This window comes from Erythrolamprus reginae, chromosome 1 (assembly GCF_031021105.1).
Source record: "Erythrolamprus reginae isolate rEryReg1 chromosome 1, rEryReg1.hap1, whole genome shotgun sequence".
Classification (NCBI taxonomy): Eukaryota; Metazoa; Chordata; class Lepidosauria; order Squamata; family Dipsadidae; genus Erythrolamprus; species Erythrolamprus reginae.
In genome coordinates, this window is record NC_091950.1 from 94,107,282 (window position 1) to 94,128,059 (window position 20,778).

At 39.4% G+C, this 20,778-nt stretch overlaps 1 protein-coding gene across 1 annotated transcript in view; it reads left to right on the forward strand.

The window, feature by feature from the left end:
• The window catches only part of MYBPC3 (myosin binding protein C3), a 94,391-nt gene that overhangs the window by 12,079 nt on the left and 61,534 nt on the right, over positions 1-20,778 (forward strand). Inside the window, exons 6-12 of the mRNA XM_070742170.1 lie at positions 631-748; positions 3,100-3,148; positions 8,173-8,211; positions 10,416-10,472; positions 11,086-11,088; positions 16,430-16,453; positions 18,204-18,370. Of these exons, the coding sequence (XP_070598271.1) occupies positions 631-748; positions 3,100-3,148; positions 8,173-8,211; positions 10,416-10,472; positions 11,086-11,088; positions 16,430-16,453; positions 18,204-18,370 (457 nt within the window). The remainder of the gene's footprint in view (positions 1-630; positions 749-3,099; positions 3,149-8,172; positions 8,212-10,415; positions 10,473-11,085; positions 11,089-16,429; positions 16,454-18,203; positions 18,371-20,778) is intronic.

Genomic DNA, 20,778 nt, shown 5'->3' on the forward strand with positions numbered 1-20,778 from the left:
AGCTTGCGTGGATCCAAAACGTCTTCATCCGAATTAATGGAAGATAAGGGAGATTGACTGCCTGGGCTGTGTGCCAAGCCCCCCTCTGCCGAGTCACTCCCACCTTCTTCTTCGTCCGAGGAAACTAAACTCTGTACTGACTCTGTCGGCAATAACACAGGCCTGTGACATGTTGAAGTTTCCCCTGCATCCACCTCCCCATTCCCTGGGGCATGAGCTGGGCCAGAGCCAACCACAACAAACAGTATAATCGAAAAAAGAATGAATATATTACTTACCTCAAGATAAATTTGTAGATATTGAGGATTTTACTAAACTTGATTTAACAAGCAAGTTTAGACATCCATAAGTTCTTATGATAAACTATTTAGTAGGGGGGGAAATTAAGCGAAAAAGGAAACAAGAATTTTTCCATTAGGAGAAGGTAAAAGGTAAAAAAAAATCTTTCAAGCTGAGTTTGCTTCCTAGGAATTCACTGTAAAGTAGTAATTCTCTATGTATATTATAGAGAACAAGAAGATTATTGGGAAATCCATACAGAAGCAGAACTCTTAGTTAATGACATTCAGAAATAAATATAAACTTTTCAGACCTCCTAAAAGGGTCCAATTTCTTTCTATTCTTTTCAAGGTATATATCTTCGAAATGAACATTATTGATGCAAAACCAACTTATACAGGCGGATATCGATGTGAAGTGGCTACAAAGGACAAATTTGATAGCTGTAATTTTACCCTGGTTGTCCATGGTAAGGTGTTATATTTTCCTTTTCACCAAAATGTTTATATTCTGGCAACATTATGTAACATAGTAATAATATGCTATATTACATCTACTTTAATATAATAGTAATAATTATTATTATTACATGCTGAATGTTCTGTCTTGTATAAGGCATGCCCTGGGAGAAAACACATCAAATTAAAATATGTACTCAGAAATGGATTGAAAAGTCTGAGTAAAATAGGGTTTTAGTGGGAAATGACAAAACCTCCTTATATATGTACTTAGCACTTATTCTGTCGGGCTCTCTAATAGGAGCCTCCCGAAAATTCAAGGATACAAATTTCAGACACACACACATTTGAAAATTCAAAACAATGTTCTTTATCACAAAAGTCAAAATAAACTAAGCACTCTTTTTGTATTGCAAAGAGCACTCTTCCCAAAACAACCGGGTAGTCTGTACAATGTCCCTTAAGCAGTCATTAAGTACTTAGCCAGGAGCTGGGGAGAAACGTCTCTTCTACGCATAATTCTGCACTTGCGTGAGTCCAAAATGTCATCATCTAAAGCTATAGAAGATAAGGAACATTGACTGCCTTGGTTGTGTGCCAAGCCCTCCTCTGCTGAGTCACTCCCACCTTCTTTTTCGTCCGAGGAAACTAAACTCTGATCTGATTCTGTCGGCAATAACACAGGCCTGTGATATGTTGAATTTTCCCTGGCATCCACCTCCCCATTTCCTGGGGCAGGAGCTGGGCCAGAGCCAACCACAACAGCACTTAGACTTATATACCACTTCACAGTGCTTTACAGCCCTCTCTAAGCAGATTACAGAGTCAGTATATTGCCCCCAAGTATCTGGGTCCTCATTTTACCCAACTCCAAAGAATGAAAGGCTGAGTCAAACTTGAGCCTGGTGAGATTTGAACTGGTGAACTACAGCCAGCAGTAACAGCTTGCAGTACTGTACCCTAACCAGGCGCCACCATATTTAGTTATGGAATCTCATTTTCAGGCTTTACATATAAATCAGTTTCATTGTATTTCCATGTTTATTTTTATTTTTGAAACAATTACAAGGAAATTTCCACTTCATTACATTTAAAAATATATGTTCATGGATTCCCCCCCCCCCCAAATATCAGTATTTTGAACCATGATTTTATAAATTCAAAGCTAATTGGATAATGTACAAGCAAAGTCTTGTACAATTCTAGACTTACCTATCTCAGATTAATTCCCACTTAAATTGGCAATTACTCCCAGGTAAATAGCTATAAAGTGGCAATTTTAAGCTGCTTATCTATTCAGAAAGTATGCATTGAAGGAATTTCATCTCAGATATTTTAGAGTCAACGGGCATGAATCGATATAATTCAGTTGCAATTCCAGTTTGATATATGAATATTAGTTGTCCTACTCTTAACATATCAGATTATAACATGACACAATTGGATTTCTGCAATTTTATTTGTAATTCAATTGCAAAACACATCACCCATTATTTGTTTTAAATATTGAAAGCACTAAAACTGCTGTGATTGCAAGCAAACTGAATTCAAATTAATTTTGCATCTCTAACAGTGTTAGACTGTTTATTCAGCAAAAGTAGAATGTAAGACCACTGATTCTGTTTTCTCTAAGGCCCAACCCCAAAAGAGGAAGGGAAAATGCTTGCTACCACAAGCAGAGCATCTTCCCACAAATGATTTGAAAGAAAAACTTGCTCGTTTCTGTAGCTTCATTTAAATGCAGAGACTTGCCTAATTTTAGAAATCACTCAGGAATTGGAAAAAGATCTCCACCATAATTTTGACTTTGCTTAGGACATGTGACCTAATATTTGTCTAAAGGAATTTCATGGAGAAATTCCATGAAATTCCCATTCCCAATGACCTTCAGCTCAATGGGACTTCAATGCCATCATCTCTATCAACATGTCATTTTGCGGGCTCCTATAAGGATATTATATTTATATAAAGTACAATCAATATATGGATTGTCCCAAATCTTTCTCTGTCCCTTAAAAGTAAAATCTTCCAGTTGAATATGACTTTTGGTGACCAAATGATGCATCTATATAGTTTCTTAGCAATTGGTAATAATATGGAAGTGGTTTGCTACTGCTTTCTTATGCAATATGTTTTCGGATTTTAGTCTAGCCTACAGGCCTGGGATTTTGAAGTAGACTCTTTTCTAAGTATTAAGCAAGAGTAGGATTTTCCTTATTGCATGAAATTTTAACCTCCAGATGAAAATAGAAAAAGCTGTACAAAAAATTCAATATAAGAACCCCATATAAGTTTGGGAAGAAAGTGTAAGTTGCCTTTGAATATTGTCTTATAGTTATTGCCATTTTCTGTATAATCACAGAGGCACCTGCCCCAGCTGACCTGGACATCCGATCAGCATTTCGACGGACGTGAGTCACCAATGTTTACCCCAGTTTGCCAATAAGGGAGACAAACTCTGAGTGAAACGAAGTGGTTGCTATTTCCTTAGATTAAATTGAGGTCACTCTATTTTGGAAATCCTAATTCAACAGTAATTAAATGTAGGTGCACCACATAGAAATAATAGATAGAATAGTAAGAGAAATACAATAATGTTGCATGATAACTGTTCTGTCGGGCTCTCTGGTAGACTCCTCCCAAAAATTCACAGGTACATATTTCAGACACACACGCGTTTGAAAATTCAAAACAATGTTCTTTATAATGAAAATTCACTTAAACTAAGCCCTCTTTTGGTATAGCAAAGAGCACTCATCTCCAAACAAACTGGTAATTTGTACAAGTCCCTTATCAGTTCTGTGATACTTAGCTTGCAGCTGTGAGACAATTCACAGTCCTTATTCTTTCACAAAGTGAAACACACTTTGCTCTGGTTTAGTTTCAAAGCGGGGGAAAATCAGCACACAAAAGGTCAAAGTAAAGCAGTCACGAAACACAACAATCAGATAATCCTCCACAATGGCCAAACCCACAGGCTGCTATTTATAGCAGCCTCACTAATGACCACAGCCCCACCCAACCACAGGTGGCCTCATTTTCTGTGATAATAATCTCTCAGTTGTTGTTGCCTATGCATCGCTCTCCACATGCGTGGCTGGATCATTAACTCTTGTTCTGAATCCAAGGAGGAGCTAGATAATTGATCTCCTTCTGAGCTGTCTGCCACACTCTCCTCCTCCCTGTCACTCATGTCTTCTTGGTCAGAGGAGCCTTCATCATCAGATTCCACCGGGGCAAAACAGGCCTGCAGCATGTGGATGTCTCCCCCACATCCACAGTCCTTGGGGCAGGAGCTGGGCCAGAGCTAACCACAACAATAACCACATACAGAGTTTCTAGAAAACTGTTGTATAATGCCAACAGAATGTCACTGGCTATATCTGCACTCCAGATATGCACTCATAGCATAAGCTAATGTAGGAGCATACTAAGAGTTCCTAACCCAGCACAAGGGATTGTGCAATTAGCCCAGTTCCTAAAACTGAGGTCTCTAGCCAAGTGATTCAAACACAAGCCACGTTTTTTGCACATCCTAATCTAATAGCCACGTTTATGTGTATGGTCCAAGATAGCAAAAACCTTTTCAAGTAGCAATTATAATTTGAGCATTTATAAAATACAAATTAAGAGGGATGCAGTGGCTCATCAGCTAAGATGCTGAGCTTGTCGATCGAAAGGTCGGCACTTCAGCGGTTCAAATCCCTCGTGCCTCATAACAGGGTGAGCTCTCATTACTTGTCCCAGCTTCTGCCAACCTAGCAGTTTGAAAGCATATAACAAATGCAAGTAGAAAAATAAGGAACAACTTTGGTGGGAAGGTAACAGAGTTCCAAGTGCTTTTGGCATTTAGTCATGTCTGCAACATGACCACGGAGATGTCTTCAGACAGTGCTGGCTCTTCGGCTCTGAAATGAAAATGAGCATCACCCTCTAGGGTTGAGAACGACTAGTACATATATGCGAGAGGAAACATAGAAACATAGAAACATAGAAACATAGAAGTCTGACGGCAGAAAAAGACCTCATGGTCCATCTAGTCTGCCCTTATACTATTTTCTGTATTTTATCTTAGGATGGATATATGTTTATCCCAGGCATGTTTAAATTCAGTTACTGTGGATTTATCTACCACGTCTGCTGGAAGTTTGTTCCAAGGATCTACTACTCTTTCAGTAAAATAATATTTTCTCATGTTGCTTTTGATCTTACCCCCAACTAACTTCAGATTGTGTCCCCTTGTTCTTGTGTTCACTTTCCTATTAAAAACACTTCCCTCCTGGACCTTATTTAACCCTTTAATATATTTAAATGTTTCGATCATGTCCCCCCTTTTCCTTCTGTCCTCCAGACTATACAGATTGAGTTCATTAAGTCTTTCCTGATACGTTTTATGCTTAAGACCTTCCACCATTCTTGTAACCCGTCTTTGGACCCGTTCAATTTTGTCAATATCTTTTTGTAGGTGAGGTCTCCAGAACTGAACACAGTATTCCAAATGTGGTCTCACCAGCATTCTATATAAGGGGATCATAATCTCCCTCTTCCTGCTTGTTATACCTCTAGCTATGCAGCCATGCATCCTACTTGCTTTCCCTACTGCCTGACTGCACTGTTCACCCATTTTGAGACTGTCAGAAATCACTACCCCTAAATCCTTTTCTTTTGAAGTATTTGCTAACACAGAACTGCCAATACAATACTCAGATTGAGGATTCCTTTTCCCCAAGTGCATTATTTTACATTTGGAAACATTAAACTGCAGTTTCCATTGCTTTGACCATTTATCTAGTAAAGCTAAATCATTTACCATATTACAGACGCCTCCAGGAATATCAACCCTATTGCACACTTTAGAGTCATCGGCAAATAGGCAAACCTTCCCTACCAAACCTTCCCCTATGTCACTCACAAACATATTAAAAAGAATAGGACCCAGAACAGACCCTTGTGGCACACCGCTTGTAACCTGACTCTGCTCAGAATACTCGCCATTAACAATAACTCTCTGATGTCTACGCTTCAGCCAGCTGCAAATCTATTGAACTATCCAGGGATTAAGTCCAATCTTCACTAATTTATCTATCAGCTCTTTATGTGGAACCGTATCAAAGGCTTTGCTGAAGTCCAGGTAGGCAATATCCACGGCACCACCTTCATCCAACACCTTTGTGACATAGTCAAAGAAATCAATGAGATTAGTCTGACATGATTTGCCTTCAGTAAAGCCATGCTGATTTGGGTCCAATAAGTTATTGTTTTTTAGGTGCTGATTTATCCTCTTTTTGAGTAGAGTCTCCATCATTTTAACTACAACTGATGTCAAGCTAACTGGCCTGTAGTTACCAGCTTCTTCTCTACTGCCCTTCTTGTGGATAGGCACAACACTGGCCATTCTCCAATCCTCAGGAACATCTCCTGTTAACAAGGATTGGTTAAACAAATCAGTCAGGGGGGTAGCAATGACAGATCTGAGTTCTTTAAGAACTCTGGGGTGGATGCCATCTGGACCCATTGCCTTATTTATCTTTAATCGTTCAAGTTCTTCTAAGACATCGGCTTCTAAGATCACTGGAGCTGAATCCGTACAGCTGGAAGCAATTCTATATCCCTCTATAGTTTTATTTTGTAAGGTGTCTTTTGAGAAAACTGAACAGAAGTAGCTATTGAAATGGTCAGTGATCTCCTTATTCCCATTAATGCATGTATTATTCCCGGTACTAAGCTTCGTGATGCCGCAGTTTTTCTTCTTCTTATCACTAATATATCTGAAGAAGGTTTTATCCCCCTTCTTTAGGGATTTGGCAATTTCTTCCTCTTTTGAGGCTTTAGCAGCATATATTATCTGTTTCGCCTCCTTCTGTCTCATTTTATACACCTCCCTATCAGCTATACTTCCAGACTCTTTATACCTCCTATAGGCAGCCTTTTTTTCATTGACTATAGCCCTTACATCATTGCTAAACTATAGCGGTTTCTTCTTCCTTTTACCTTTAGTTATTTGTCTTACATACAGTCCAGTGGCTTTTAAGATGGCCTTTTTTAATACAGTCCACTGGGTGCTCGCTCCTGCCATTTTATCCCTCCCCTTTAATTCATTATCTAAATATTCCCCCATTGCATTAAAATTTGTTTTTCTGAAATCCAATACTTTGGTTGCATTATAGGATTGCTCATAATGCATTTTTACATCAAACCACAAACATAGATGGTCGCTGCAACCTAAATTTTCTCCCACCTTGACATCTGAAACCCAATTCCCATTCGTAAAAACTAAATCTAGAATATTCTCCCCTCTAGTTGGTGTCTTAACCAGCTGTGCCAGAGCTGCTCCTGTAAAGGCCTCTACTATATTCTTACTTTTGCATGTAAGGGCACTGGGGATATTCCAGTCAACATCAGGCATGTTGAAATCACCCATAACCACAATATCTCCCTTTACTGCCATTTGGGTAATTTCATCCACCATCTTGTTGTCATATTCCTCGGATTGCCCTGGAGGCCTATAGATCACCCCAATTCTAATGACAGAACCTTCTTTATTTTGCATGCAAATCCAGAGAGTCTCTAGATCTTGACATGTATTTTGAATTAGTGTTGTTTTTAGACTTTCTTTAATATAAATGGCTACTCCACCTCCCCTTCTCTCTATTCTATCCTTCCTATACAGTGTATATCCTGGTATGGATATTTCCCATTCATTAGAATCCTTAAACCATGTCTCAGTTATGGCAACCAACCTCTGCCTTAAAACATAAATTTAAATGTAAGCACTGGAATCAGTACTTCTGGTAAATGCTTCCTATCATGGTGGAGCTACAGAAGAAATGGAAAAAATGGGAAAAATTACTTGGTTTGTTTGGAAGTATCCTGATTTTCAGAAGCATCTACAACCAACAAGAGGCAACAACAGCAACAACAAATCACTCCAAATTTTCTATAGAGATTAAAAGTTAACTGAGAATTGATGAGAAATTGCTACAATGTCCTACTTGTCAATGACTATTTCAACTTCAACAACAACAATACAGAAGCACACACAATAGATAGAAACTTAAAATTAACAGTTCCAAACGCGATTGCAGAAAATACGACTTCAGCAACAGAGTGGTCAATGCCTAGAATAGAATGCCCAACTCTGTGGTTTCATCCATAAATCTCCAAAATTTTAAATCCCCCAAATTTTAACCTTAGACTGTCTACTGTTGACCTCAACCCATTCCTATTATTTATTTTTGTTTTTGTTCATTTCATGTATTCATAATCATGTTTATACTTATATGTACTATATAGTATGTGTTTGGCAAAACAAACAAGCAAGCAAACAACTAATAGTTTTAAAGTAGGATAGAGAATTAGAAATTTAGGTAAGGGGTTTTTTTGTCAGCAGAAAGAAAATGTCTTTGTTTAAATTCTCTGTATAATTCTAATTTAGGAGCACAGCTGCAGGAGGAAAGTGGTCATCACCATGCAGGTACCTGGTTTTCAGTATTTAGCATTGATCAACATTGTGAACTATCACTTGGACAGCACTTTAAACAAAGTTTAACTACTAGCCCTAATATGGAGAAATGATGTGGACTTAGAATAACTTTATTTTCACTTTGAATTCCCTCACACAGAATTAAATCTGAACTTATTTCTGTATGAGGCAAACTTGAGACACAGAATCCTTTGCAGAATAACAAATTGCCCGGCAAATATTTTAAAAAATGACTTTAAAATTGATGTTGCTCATTATTCACCTATGTATCCCTAAAGTACAGATTTATTAATCAAATATTTGCCATGCTCCCATATGAAGTCTGCCCTGCAGTTTGAGATGCATGATAGCAATCCTGCTTTCCTTTCAAAGTAGCTTAATATTTTTATGACCCAACATTATCATTACTGTGTTCACTCTTTCTTTTTTTCTGTCTTTTCCCCCCTTTCAAATTAAGCATTTCTCTGTCCTTATCTCACTATTTCTCCTGCTTCTGTCGGGTTGAACACTTGGCAGATAACTCTTATCCCCATGTCATCTTCCTAGCACTCGCACTGACAACCAATCAGCAATTCTGGAAGTTGAAATTTGTAAACCATAAAGAATCAGATTTAGTCAAAATAAATATTCAATATCATTCTGATTTTAATGAAAAGGAATTATTCCACCACCCCCACACCCCGCACCCCGCGGTTAAGTAAAAATGGAATTATTAAACTCTAAGTTATGAACAATTCTTTTTTCTAAATCTTGATCTTTGGTTTAGAAATAACTATTTTTTTTGGGGGGGGGGGGGACCTCCTCTGAGGTTAGGAAGCTTACATAACTAGACTTTTGTCCATAATTTTGCTTTGTGATGTTTGTAAATATTTGCAAATTTTAGTATAAAATGACATTTGATTTATGATAAAGATTTTAAAATATACCAGAATTGCATCTTTGACAATTGGATAAATTTTGTTAAATTTAACTTCTGTTTTCATATGTCTTAATAGTGCTCTCATCTCTTAAATTGCAGATTTAAATTGATTTGATTATTTTAAACAACTGTAGATATCTATCTCTCTACCCAAGGAACTCTTAAGAAGTACAGGCTCAAATATTTTTGTATGTTTCCCCTCAAATATTAACTTCAAAACCTTGCTTATCACTATTCTCATGGAATACAACAAAGTAACTAAAACATTTAAGGTTTAACTATACTAGCTAAGAATCCTAAGAATTGTGCTTCGGGCAAATCTGAAAAGGGATAGATTCACCCAATTACAGTCAACATTTATTTTTATTTGAACAGTGTCGGCTTAACTCATTTTCCTGTTCCCCACCTCCTATCTATCTATCTATCTATCTATCTATCTATCTATCTATCTATCTATCTATTTATTTATTTATTGGATTTGTATGCCGCCCCTCTTCGGAGACTCGGGGCGGCTAACAGCAATAATAAAACAATGTACAATAATAATCCAATAAATACTAAAAATGATTACAAACCCATTAATATAAAAAACCATACATACATACATACATGAAATTGCGATTCAACCTTCTGGAGCAGATCTGGAGGATGTGCAAAAGAGGGCAGGGGAAGGAGATAGTAATTCCATTGATGGATTTTTTTTCCCATCATTGGATAACAACCACACTTCCATAAAGACCCAAATTCACTGCGCTTGACAATATTAAGCTATACAGTAAAACTTAAACCAAAAATAACAAAACACTGTTTGGTTACTGAACCAATTAAAATGATTTTATTAAAAATGCTTATGTTATTTACTGAAAATTGTTGCCCATTTCTAACATATACAAAATGACAAAAGAAAGCATGTTTTCCTATTTACTGTGCTTATTATCAGAATAGTGTTTGCATAAAAGCTTGTATGATACCTATTCAGATGCAATGGATGTCAGTAATGGATGCAACCTATCCAGATGCAATGGACTTTAGTTTAATTATATTAAACTTCAGTTTAATACAATTTCCTTGATAAACTTTTAGGAGGAGAAAAGGGTAAAATAAGTTTATTTTGAATCGGACCTGATTTTAATACTTTCATCCTTCTGGCACTGGCTATCCAGTGCCTCTTCCAAATTAGGGAAGTCTGATATGATTATGTATCATTGCACAAAAGCAAAATATTCACTTGGATCTATTTTTTTTAAATGAACCCTGTTCTTGCTCTGTTATGCAGTATGGATGGTCACGATGAAGGCAGAGAGTTGGATTTCACTACCTTGCTGAAAAAGAGGTGAGCGATCACTGTGTGGCCAATTCACCTTTCAGGACAATGGGATGAAACACTTGTGGGACCAATGAATTATGTCAATGAATTATGTGAATTATGCCAATGAGTTATGAGAATTATGGCAACATTTTCACATCCATTTTCCCCAGAATGGAAAAATGGATGTGAGATGTCTTAAAGTTACCAGCTGGGACAAATGTCTGTTATTTCCAATTTTAAAAGGGGGGGGGGACTATAATGGCATGAGAAGTGACCTTTAGGCTGGTTGCATCTGATTGAGCAATACAATTTGTCAAAAAGTAAATGCAAGGAAAACATTCCCAAAATGGCAAAGCTCAATGTGTCAGTGATACTAAGTAGTTCTAAGCAGCATAGCACTGTAAACTAGACTAGACAGCTAGCAAAGAAGATTAGTTGATTTAAGGCCACTCAATAGATTGATGTGAAAAAAAAATATTTTTCTAATTTTCTCTTATTTCCAGGAATGTTTTCTCCTCTGTATTAACATTTTACTTTTCTGTCCCTGTCATGTTTCTCTCCCTTTTCCTCCCTTCTTTTTGCACTTTGCTCTGATTGGCATCTCCACTTGGAAATCTTGCTTGGAATTCTGGAACAGAGAGTAAGATTTTACTTTAATTCCTTTTAAACTGCATGATGTATGGTTTGCAGTCTACATAAGCATCCCTTTTTTTTTGGTGCTTTGGAACATCATACGTATAGCACCTCAGATATTATTTAAAATATAGCTTGAATGGATGATGGAGCAGTCGCTTTCATTGATTGGCTTACTTAATATTCTGCTTTCGAACAGTTTTGTCGCATAATTTTCAAAAAAGGTTATTTGGGAATTAACTTTGAGTATCTTCTGTATATGTAATCATTTTTTTCTGCCTTCTTGAAGTAACTGAGGTGGACCAATTTCTTTAATAAGCAGCTTATAAATCATCCATGGATCATGTCTCTCAAAAGCTCTTGAGCTAAAATAACCTTTCTGCAGTAAGTTACATTGCAACATCTTTTAAAATGATAGCTCTTTTTGCCTTGTTACTGCTGCTACTCCAGCGATGTTAACAAGAGGTAAAAGTGTTTACAATAAGACAAAAACGGATAATTCTGGCTTTATTTGAAATCAGAATTATCCTTCAAATGAGATCATATTTTGCTATGGTGTTTGCTTTCCCAGCCTGAGAAGGTGGGATGGAGAAAAAAGATAAACAATTGGAGAAAGCACTTGGCAGCCCTGGTATATGTAATTGAAACAGAAGAACAGATTATCACTGTTCTGCCGGGCTCTCTGAGATAGGAGCCTTCCGAAAATTCAAGGGTACAAATTTCAGACACACAAACGTTTGAAAATTCAAAACAATATTCTTTATCACAAAAGTCAAAATAAACTAAGCACTCTTTTTCTATTGCAAAGAGCACTCTTCCCAAAACAACCGGGTAGTCTGTACAATTTCCCTTAAGCAGTCATTAAGTACTTAGCCAGCAGCTGTGGAGAAACTTCACACCTCTTCTTCTTTCAATGAAATGAGAGACACACACACACAAGTTGCTCTGCTTTGGTTTCAAGGGCCTGAAAAAGCAACAAAGTCCAGCACACCAGATTCCTGAGGAACTACGAACAGATATTCTTTCACAATGGCCAAACCCACATGCTGCTATTTATAGCAGCAGCCCTAATTACTGGAGCTCCACCCAAACACAGGTGGCCTCCCTTATTTCCTGTAATATGTTCTTACTTGGTCTCTTCTACGCATAATTCTGTGCTTGCGTGGGTCCAAAATGTCATCATCTGAAGCAATAGAAGATAAGGAAGATTGACTGCCTTGGTTGTGTGCCAAGCCCTCCTCTGCTGAGTCACTCCCACCTTCTTCTTCATCCGAGGAAACTAAACTCTGAACTGATTCTGTCGGCAATAACACAGGCCTGTGACATGTTGAAGTTTCCCCTGCATCCACTTCCCCATTCCCTGGAGCAGGAGCTGGGCCAGAGCCAACCACAACAATCACTAAAACCAAAGTGAAGGAATGGGTCAAAAATTGGAAAGGATTTCTTAAACTGCATTCATTTCCAACCATATCACACAGAGAAGAATAAAGCACTTAGAGCAGTGGTTCTCAACCTTTCTAATGCCGCGACCCCTTAATACAGTTCCTCATGTTGTGGTAACCCCCAACCATAAGTCTAGTGCCAATTCCCCCAATTGACAGGATGGTCAGAGGGACACCCCCACTGTAAAACACCTGATTGGTCAGATTGTAAAAATATGTTCCAAGGCACCAGAATAGAAGCTTTAGTTCCTAATACCATGGGAAATTTGTCTTTTCCCATGGTCTTAGGTGACCCCTGTGAAACAGTCGTTCGATCCCCAAAGGGGTCCCGACCCCCAAGTTGAAAACCATTGACTTAGAGGGAAGTGATAGATTGGATTCTTTCTCATCCATTCACCTTACATTCTACCTGGTTCATTATCATGCTATATGTTATCAGGGATATTTGCTTTGTGTACATGACTTTAAAAACTTTAGATTCCCCAATAGGTTCTATGAAGTGATCTGCTATCTTCCTCATCTTTCAGAAAGCTAAAGCTAAAGCCAAATTTCAGGGGGAGGGGAGAGGTCTCACCTTTCAGGTAAAATTGGTACTTGCTCAAATGGCATTATCCCAGCTGGGCACTTAAAAGCAAGACCCATTGGATTCAAAAGAGTATAGCTGGTGTTTAAAGGTTATAACCCTAGTTTACTCCTTTTTAAATGGATTTTATTTTTAATGTGACTCGTCTGGCTCCGGAAATAAGGGTTTCAGTTTAAATACTTATGGTAGCATAGTACAACTGATTTGTTCCTGTATTTTTGTTTCATAATCACAGTAAAGAGACAGGAAGATTGTGTAACTTTTTTTTTCAGAGGGCTGAAATGTTCTTTTTTGGAAATGCATGTACTTACCCAATGACTCTCTTCCTGGAGCTCCTTCCATTGGAAATTTTATATGTTAGAAATATTATTTTCCAACAGGATACTCTAAATCAGTGTTTCCCAACCTTGGCAACTTGAAGATATTTGGACTTCAACTCCCAGAATTCCCCAGCCAGCAAACGCTGGCTGGGGAATTCTGGGAGTTGAAGTCCAAATATCTTCAAGTTGCCAAGGTTGGGAAACACTGCTCTAAATAGATGGTACTGACATACAGGTGCCACAGACTAAGCAAAAGGATCAGCTGTCACCTCAGTGTAGGACAGGCACTGAGAGAAACCACTAGAGGAGGTGACAGCTGACATTCTAAAAACCCAAGCAATAGGATAGGGGAAACTATTGTTTGGTGTTTAGAACAATTTAAACTCTTGTGGTTGTTTAGAACACATAACTCCAAGTTAGTTAGGACCAGGGGTGGGCAGGAGGCAGGAAGGGGTGGAACACAGTTCCACCAGCAGAAATGAAGCATGCACAGCTCCACCTGAGTGGCGGCAGTAACTTCCTGGATTAGGGGTCTCAGCTCGGCTCTTTTTTCCCCCTGCTGCTGCTGCCGAGTCTGCGCTCCTCACTTTTTTCTTCTTTCCTTCTTTCCTCCTTCCTGGCCTCAGACAAGCTTCCCTCTCTTCTGCCCAGCTCCCCTCCAGCCTCACGCGACCACCTCCCAAGGCGAGGAGAACTGCATCACGCCGAAGTAGTCTGGGCTGTGGTATTTTCCCCTCACGAAGCCCTCACTCTGCCCACAGCTAAGATGAAAAGGCATTGTGTGGCAAAAACAGCTCACTTGAACGATGATGATAGTTCAAGCCACTCCCATCTGGTCACATGGCCATCAAGCCACACCCACAAAATAAGCCACACCCAGGGTGGCAGTAAAAAATTTGGCTGCCCATTACTGGTTAGGATCTAATGAAATCCTCCAATACATGAGCAAGAGAGAACTATGCCAAATAGTCTCACTCATAATGTCATAATTTTACATAATTCCCTGTGCACATGAGAATACTGCAGGGATATACAATGGTCTATATCAGTGATGGTGAACCTTTTTTGGTTCATGTGCCAAAGGGTGTGTTAGCGCATGTGCACATAACCACACCCATTCCCTCCCCCACATACATTGCAGGCCCCCCATGCTGTCCCCTGAGCATACATATAACCCGCCCTGCCCCCGCACATGTGCACAGGCCTCACTGAATTTTGGAACAGTGAAAAAATAACCAAATGGGCAAACCGGAAGTTTAGAAAAATGGACTTCCGGTTTCCCCTTTGTGCTGTTTTTTGCACTCCAGAGGCTTCAGGGAAGCTTTCCTGAAGCTTCTGGAGAGCGAAACGGTCTTCCCCACAGCCAAAAATCATCTGGCACATGGATGCTAAAGTTGACATAGTGCAGGGGTGGGCAATTAATTTTGCCAGGAGGCTGCATGAGAAATTGGGATGGTTTTAGAGGGCCAGACTAATATAATTAACTCAGTTCTACCCAATACTGTGTATTGTTGGGTAGAACTGAGTTAATTATATTATAATGATATGATATGATATGATATGATTATGTTACGTTACGTTACGTTACGTTACGTTACGTTACGTTACGTTACATTACATTACATTACATTACATTACATTATATTATATTATATTATATTATATTATATTATATTATATCATATTTTTCTCCTTCCTTCCTTGTTCTCTCCATTTCTCCTTCCTTCCTTCCTTCTTTCTTTCCTTCCTCTCCACTTCTCTTTCCCTCCCTCACTTTCCCTTTTCTTTCTTTCTCTTTCTCTCTTCATCGCAAATGTCCAAAGAAGGTTAAGTCAACTTATGTGAAAGGTGGAGAGGGTGAGGCAAGAGCTCCGGTGTAGGCAGTCAGCCGAGCAACAGGCAGGCACGACACAACCGCCTTTTCCCCCTCACAGGTGGCAAGGCGTCTGATTCCACTGCACAGCGTTTGGAAACAGCGTGCGGTGGTTGGATTTTGCTTGGGTTTTGCAGGTGGTGAGGCTGTCTGATTCCCCCGGGCCGCCACTTACCCAGATCTGACATAGTGCAACACCTCGCCTACCCTCCAATATGGCTCCACGCCACCTGTGGCACACATGCCATAAGTTCGCCCTCACTGGCCTATATGAAAACTGGCCACTTCAGATGTTGGTATTTTCACTGTTTAAGCTTCTAGATAGCTTGTTTGCCCAAAATCAGCTGGCCAGCACACACGTGCACATTGGAGCTGAGCTAGGGCAACAGCTCACGTGCCAGCAGGTATGGTTCCATGTGCTACCTGTGGCACCAGTCCCATAGGTTCACCATCACTGGTATAAATGGTTAGGATTTTTGGCACAAGTAAGCTCCTGTCAATTTTTCTGAATAAGGTCAACATCCAACAAAACTGGCAGTAGACTAGTGACATACTCTTTTGAGACAGGTACAAATTATAAGACTATAAGCAGGGATGGGCTACCAAAATTTTTACTACCACACTGTGGGTGTGGCTTATGCATTGGGCGCTCTTGGGTGGAGCTCCATTTTCACTTACCCCACTGCGTTCTCCCCCATCTGGGCAGTAGCCCACCCCTGATTATCTACTATATAAAGTGTATGTACACACACACACACACACATGCACAGCTCTTCTAAAATTATTCACATTCAAACTCATTTACTGCGATAGGAAAAACATATCCAGAGTCCAGAAGGGAAAAAAAGAAAAATAAAATCAAAATTTTGCTACTGGTACTGCGTACCTGACCGTACCTATAGGAGCCCATCGCTGACTATAAGCTACATTGAATTGGATTGTTGTATATGCAGTTGCTCCTCTGCTACCATTTTTCAGTGTGGTAAATATTTAGACTTTCTATCCAGGAGGTTGAAGCTTGCTCTAGTGACGGCTGCTGATACTACTAACTACTGATGCCCTCTCTCTTGCTTATGGGGACTCTGCTGCATGTTCCTGCAATTGTTTCTCGGCATTGTTTTGAAGTCCAGCAGTTTCTTGCGCTCGGTACATCGGTAAGCATTCACACTGTGTCTTCTCCCATGATAATTGTCAGTAAATCTTTTCTAGTAAGGTAACTGTCTTTTGCACCAAAAAAAGGGGGGAAAGGGAAAAAATGTAACTTTATAGCATATAGCACTTTAAAGGCTGATTAAATATATTACATTTTAATGGTTTCAAATCTTACATTTGATGAACTGGACTCTGTTTGATATCAAATATCATAATGTGTATTAAATTGTAACACTTTGGGGTGGGGTCTTCAACCTTGGCAATTTTAAGACTGGGAGTTGAAGTCCACAAGTCTTAAAGTTTCCAAAGTTGGAGACTCCTGCTTTAGAAAACTCATGTTTTGTTAATAACATGCCAAACAAAAAAATTAAACAGATTTATATATATTTTAAAAGACATAAAATTAACAAGCAATCGTGAATTAATTGAGATATTTTCCAAAGTTAAATTCTTGCGCGTTTCGGCCGACCAGGAAGGAGGTTTTCGTGATGTCAAAACTCCGCCCATGGAATTCCCTATTGGGATTCCCCACCTCCATTTCAGCCTCCAGATCGGCCGAAAATGCCGCTTCCGATCACAAAAACCGCACTCTGCCGGGTGGCGCCGCCCAGCTCTAACCTTCTGAAACAGCCGGGCACTTCTCCACGGCCTCCAGAACCCGAACCCGAACCCGAACTTTTGCCAAACTTCCGGGTTCGGCGTTCGAGAGAACGCCGAGAAGCCCGTCGGCTGTTTCAGAAGGTGACAGCCAGGCAGCAGCGCTTCTCGGCGGCCTCCCAAACCCAAACACGAACTTTTCAGGTTCAGGAGAACGCCAAGAAGCCCCCCGGCTGTTTCAGAAGGTGACAGCCAGGCAGCAGCGCTTCTCGGCGGCCTCCCAAACCCAAACACGAACTTTTCAGGTTCAGGAGAACGCCAAGAAGCCCCTCGGCTGTTTCAGAAGGTGACAGCCGGGCAGCAGCACTTCTCAGCGGCCTCCCAAACCCAAACACGAACTTTTCAGGTTCAGGAGAACGCCAAGAAGCCCCCCGGCTGTTTCAGAAGGTGACAGCCGGGCAGCAGCGCTTCTCGGCGACCTCCCAAACCCAAACACGAACTTTTCAGGTTCAGGAGAACGCCAAGAAGCCCCTCGGCTGTTTCAGAAGGTGACAGCCGGGCAGCAGCGCTTCTCAGCGGCCTCCCAAACCCAAACACGAACTTTTCAGGTTCAGGAGAACGCCAAGAAGCCCCCCGGCTGTTTCAGAAGGTGACAGCCGGGCAGCAGCGCTTCTCGGCGACCTCCCAAACCCAAACACGAACTTTTCAGGTTCAGGAGAACGCCGAGAAGCCCCCCGGCTGTTTTAAAAGGTGACAGCCGGGCGTCGTCGCCCAGCAGGACGCCTTTTTGCGATCTGCAGTGGGTTCGTAAGTCGAAAAAAGTTCGTATGAAGAGGCAAAAAATTTCCAAACCCCCGGTTCCTATCTCGAAATGTTCGTATCATGGGGGGTTCGTATCACGAGGTACCACTGTATTTTACTCTGTGTGTGTGTGTGTGTGTGTGTGTGTGTGTGTATATATATATATACCCACTAAAACCCTCATTGTTTATTGGACAAAATAGATGATAGATAGATAGATAGATAGATAGATAGATAGATAGAAAGATAGATAGATAGATAGATAGATAGATAGATAGATAGATAGATAGATAGATAGATAGATAGATAGATAGATAAATAAATAAATAAAAAATGCATGTCCTTTCTTGGTAGAAATGAAGGAAAAGTTGAATCACAGCCAGAGGTCGATGTCTGGGAAATCCTTCGGAATGCTCCGCCCTCAGAATATGAGAAAATTGCATTTCAATACGGCATCACCGATCTACGGGGACTCTTGAAACGCCTCAAGCGCATGAAGAAGGAGGAGAAAAAAAGCCCATGTAAGAGAACATCTTTCCCTCCACCATTCAAATACAGTAACTTGTCTCCTTTTAGAGAAGTGGGCCATGCAAGCAATCCCCCCCCCCAGATTGTGGTCTTTCTTTTCCTACTTCTATTTATTATCTAGAAAAGAACAGCTGGTTCCACAAAATTAGAAATGAAAGTTAAAGCTGACAAGGATGGGAGAAAAGAAAGAGGAAATTTATAAATAATAGAAGGGGCTTAGGAAAAAACACCAACTAGACCAATAAAAATGAAGAAAGACGGTGAAAATAATTCAATACTGAATGGAAGATTGGGGAGTTGATGTACAATGTACATAAGCCAGTGGTATTGGCATGATCCCAAAAAATGAAAGCAATATTTCACTGTCTTCTTGGGAGCTTCATCTCTTTTGTACACTGCTCCAAAAAATAAAGGGAACACTTAAACAACACAATATAACTCCAAGTAAATCAAACTTCTGTGAAATCAAACTGTCCACTTAGGAAGCAACACTGATTGACAATCAATTTCACATGCGGTTGTGCACATTCAACTTTGTACAGGACAAAGTATTCAATGAGAACATTTCATTCAGATCTAGGATGTGTTCCCTTTATTTTTTGAGCAGTATGTATGCAAGCTATATCATAACAGATATTGAGAAGGGCAAAACTTGTAATACTCTTTCCATCATTCTCTCTCCTTGGCCCTCCCTGTGGGCATCTCTGCTAGGGGGAAGTTACAAATATAGGCTCCTATGCAGTAAATACACTTGATAGCAGAATTTGCATCTTTGTTTCTTGGCTGCATTGGGATTCATGGGGAAACCCACAAAAATCTGCTGTTTCCCTTGCATCACAGAAGTTCTTTGAAACTTGTGACGGACAATTTTCCCATCAGAAGAGAATATTTGTATTTCAGAGTCAAACTGTGGGGTTCTTTATGTTCTCTGAGCTTGGTTGTGTTCTTGCAGCTATTTCATTGCCCAACCAGATAACACTATCCGTGCTGGTGTTGTTACCTAGTTGGGAAATTAAACATCTGTAAAAAAAAAAAAACAACCACAACCAAGCTGAGAAAGCATCCAGGACCTCACAGTTTTCCCAATAGTAGAAACTTGACTAATTTTGGTTTCTGAGCTTAAGCCAGTTTTCCTTGTACAGTGTTACCTCGAGACCGCCCGCTAAAGTCGAATTTCCACGAAGTAGAGATGTGGAAGTAAATACACCATTTTTGGCTATGGACAGTATCACAAGCCTTCCCTTAACACTTTAAACCCCTAAATTACCATTTCCCATTTCCTTAACAACCATTTACTCACCATTATTACTGGTACTCATCATTGAATAAGGCACTTAGTGATCCTGATATTTATAAACATAATTATTTATTAACAATAATTATTTTTTTTGTTATTTATTTGCAAAAATTATTAGTTTGGCGATGACATATGACATCATTGGGTGGGAAAAACCATGGGATAGGGAAAAAACCATGAAGTATTTTTTAATTAATATTTTTTTGAAAAACCATGGTATAGGCTATTCACGAATTTCGAACCCGCGAAAATCGAGGGAACACTGTATAGCAATTCAGCTTCCAAAGCATTGTTTTGTTCATTCTAGTAAATATTTTTTTTTTGAATACAGGAAGATGAAGACTAATACCATAGTGGCACAGTGGTTAGAATGTAGTACTGCAGGACACTTCTGCTGACTGCCAGCTGCCAGCAATTTGGCAGTTTACCTCTCATCAGGGTGAAGGTTGACTCAGCCTTCCATCCTTTTGAGGTTGATAAAATGAAGACCCAGATCGTTGGGGGCGATAGGCTGATTCTGTAAATCCCATATAGAGGGCTTTAAAGAACTGTGAAGCAGTATATGTCTAAGTACTATTGCTAATACAAACTAATATAAAGAAAGGGGGGGGGGGAGTAGGAAATCAAAGAGAAAGCTAAAAGTGAAAGAAAGGGAGGAAGCAAAAAAAATGAGGGGGAAAAGAACTTCCATTCTTATAACAGTTATACATATAATAATAATAATAATAATAATAATAATAATTATTATTATTATTATTATTATTATTATTATTATTATTAATATTAGATTTCTGCTTTGTATTTTGTTGTGAGCTGCTCCGAGTCTTCGGAGAGGGGCGGCATACAAGTCTAATAAATTAATAAATTATTAAATTAATAAATTATTATTATTATTATTTTATTAGACTTGTATGCCGCCCCTCTCCGAAGACTCGGAGCGGCTCACAACAAAATACAAAGCAGAAATCTAATATTAAAAACAATTATAAAACCCATTATAAAAAACAGTCATACTATCCAATTAAACCATACATAAAATGAAACAGCTAATGGTCAGTTATGTCCCCCAAGCCTGGCAGCATAGGTGGGTTTTCAGTAATTTGT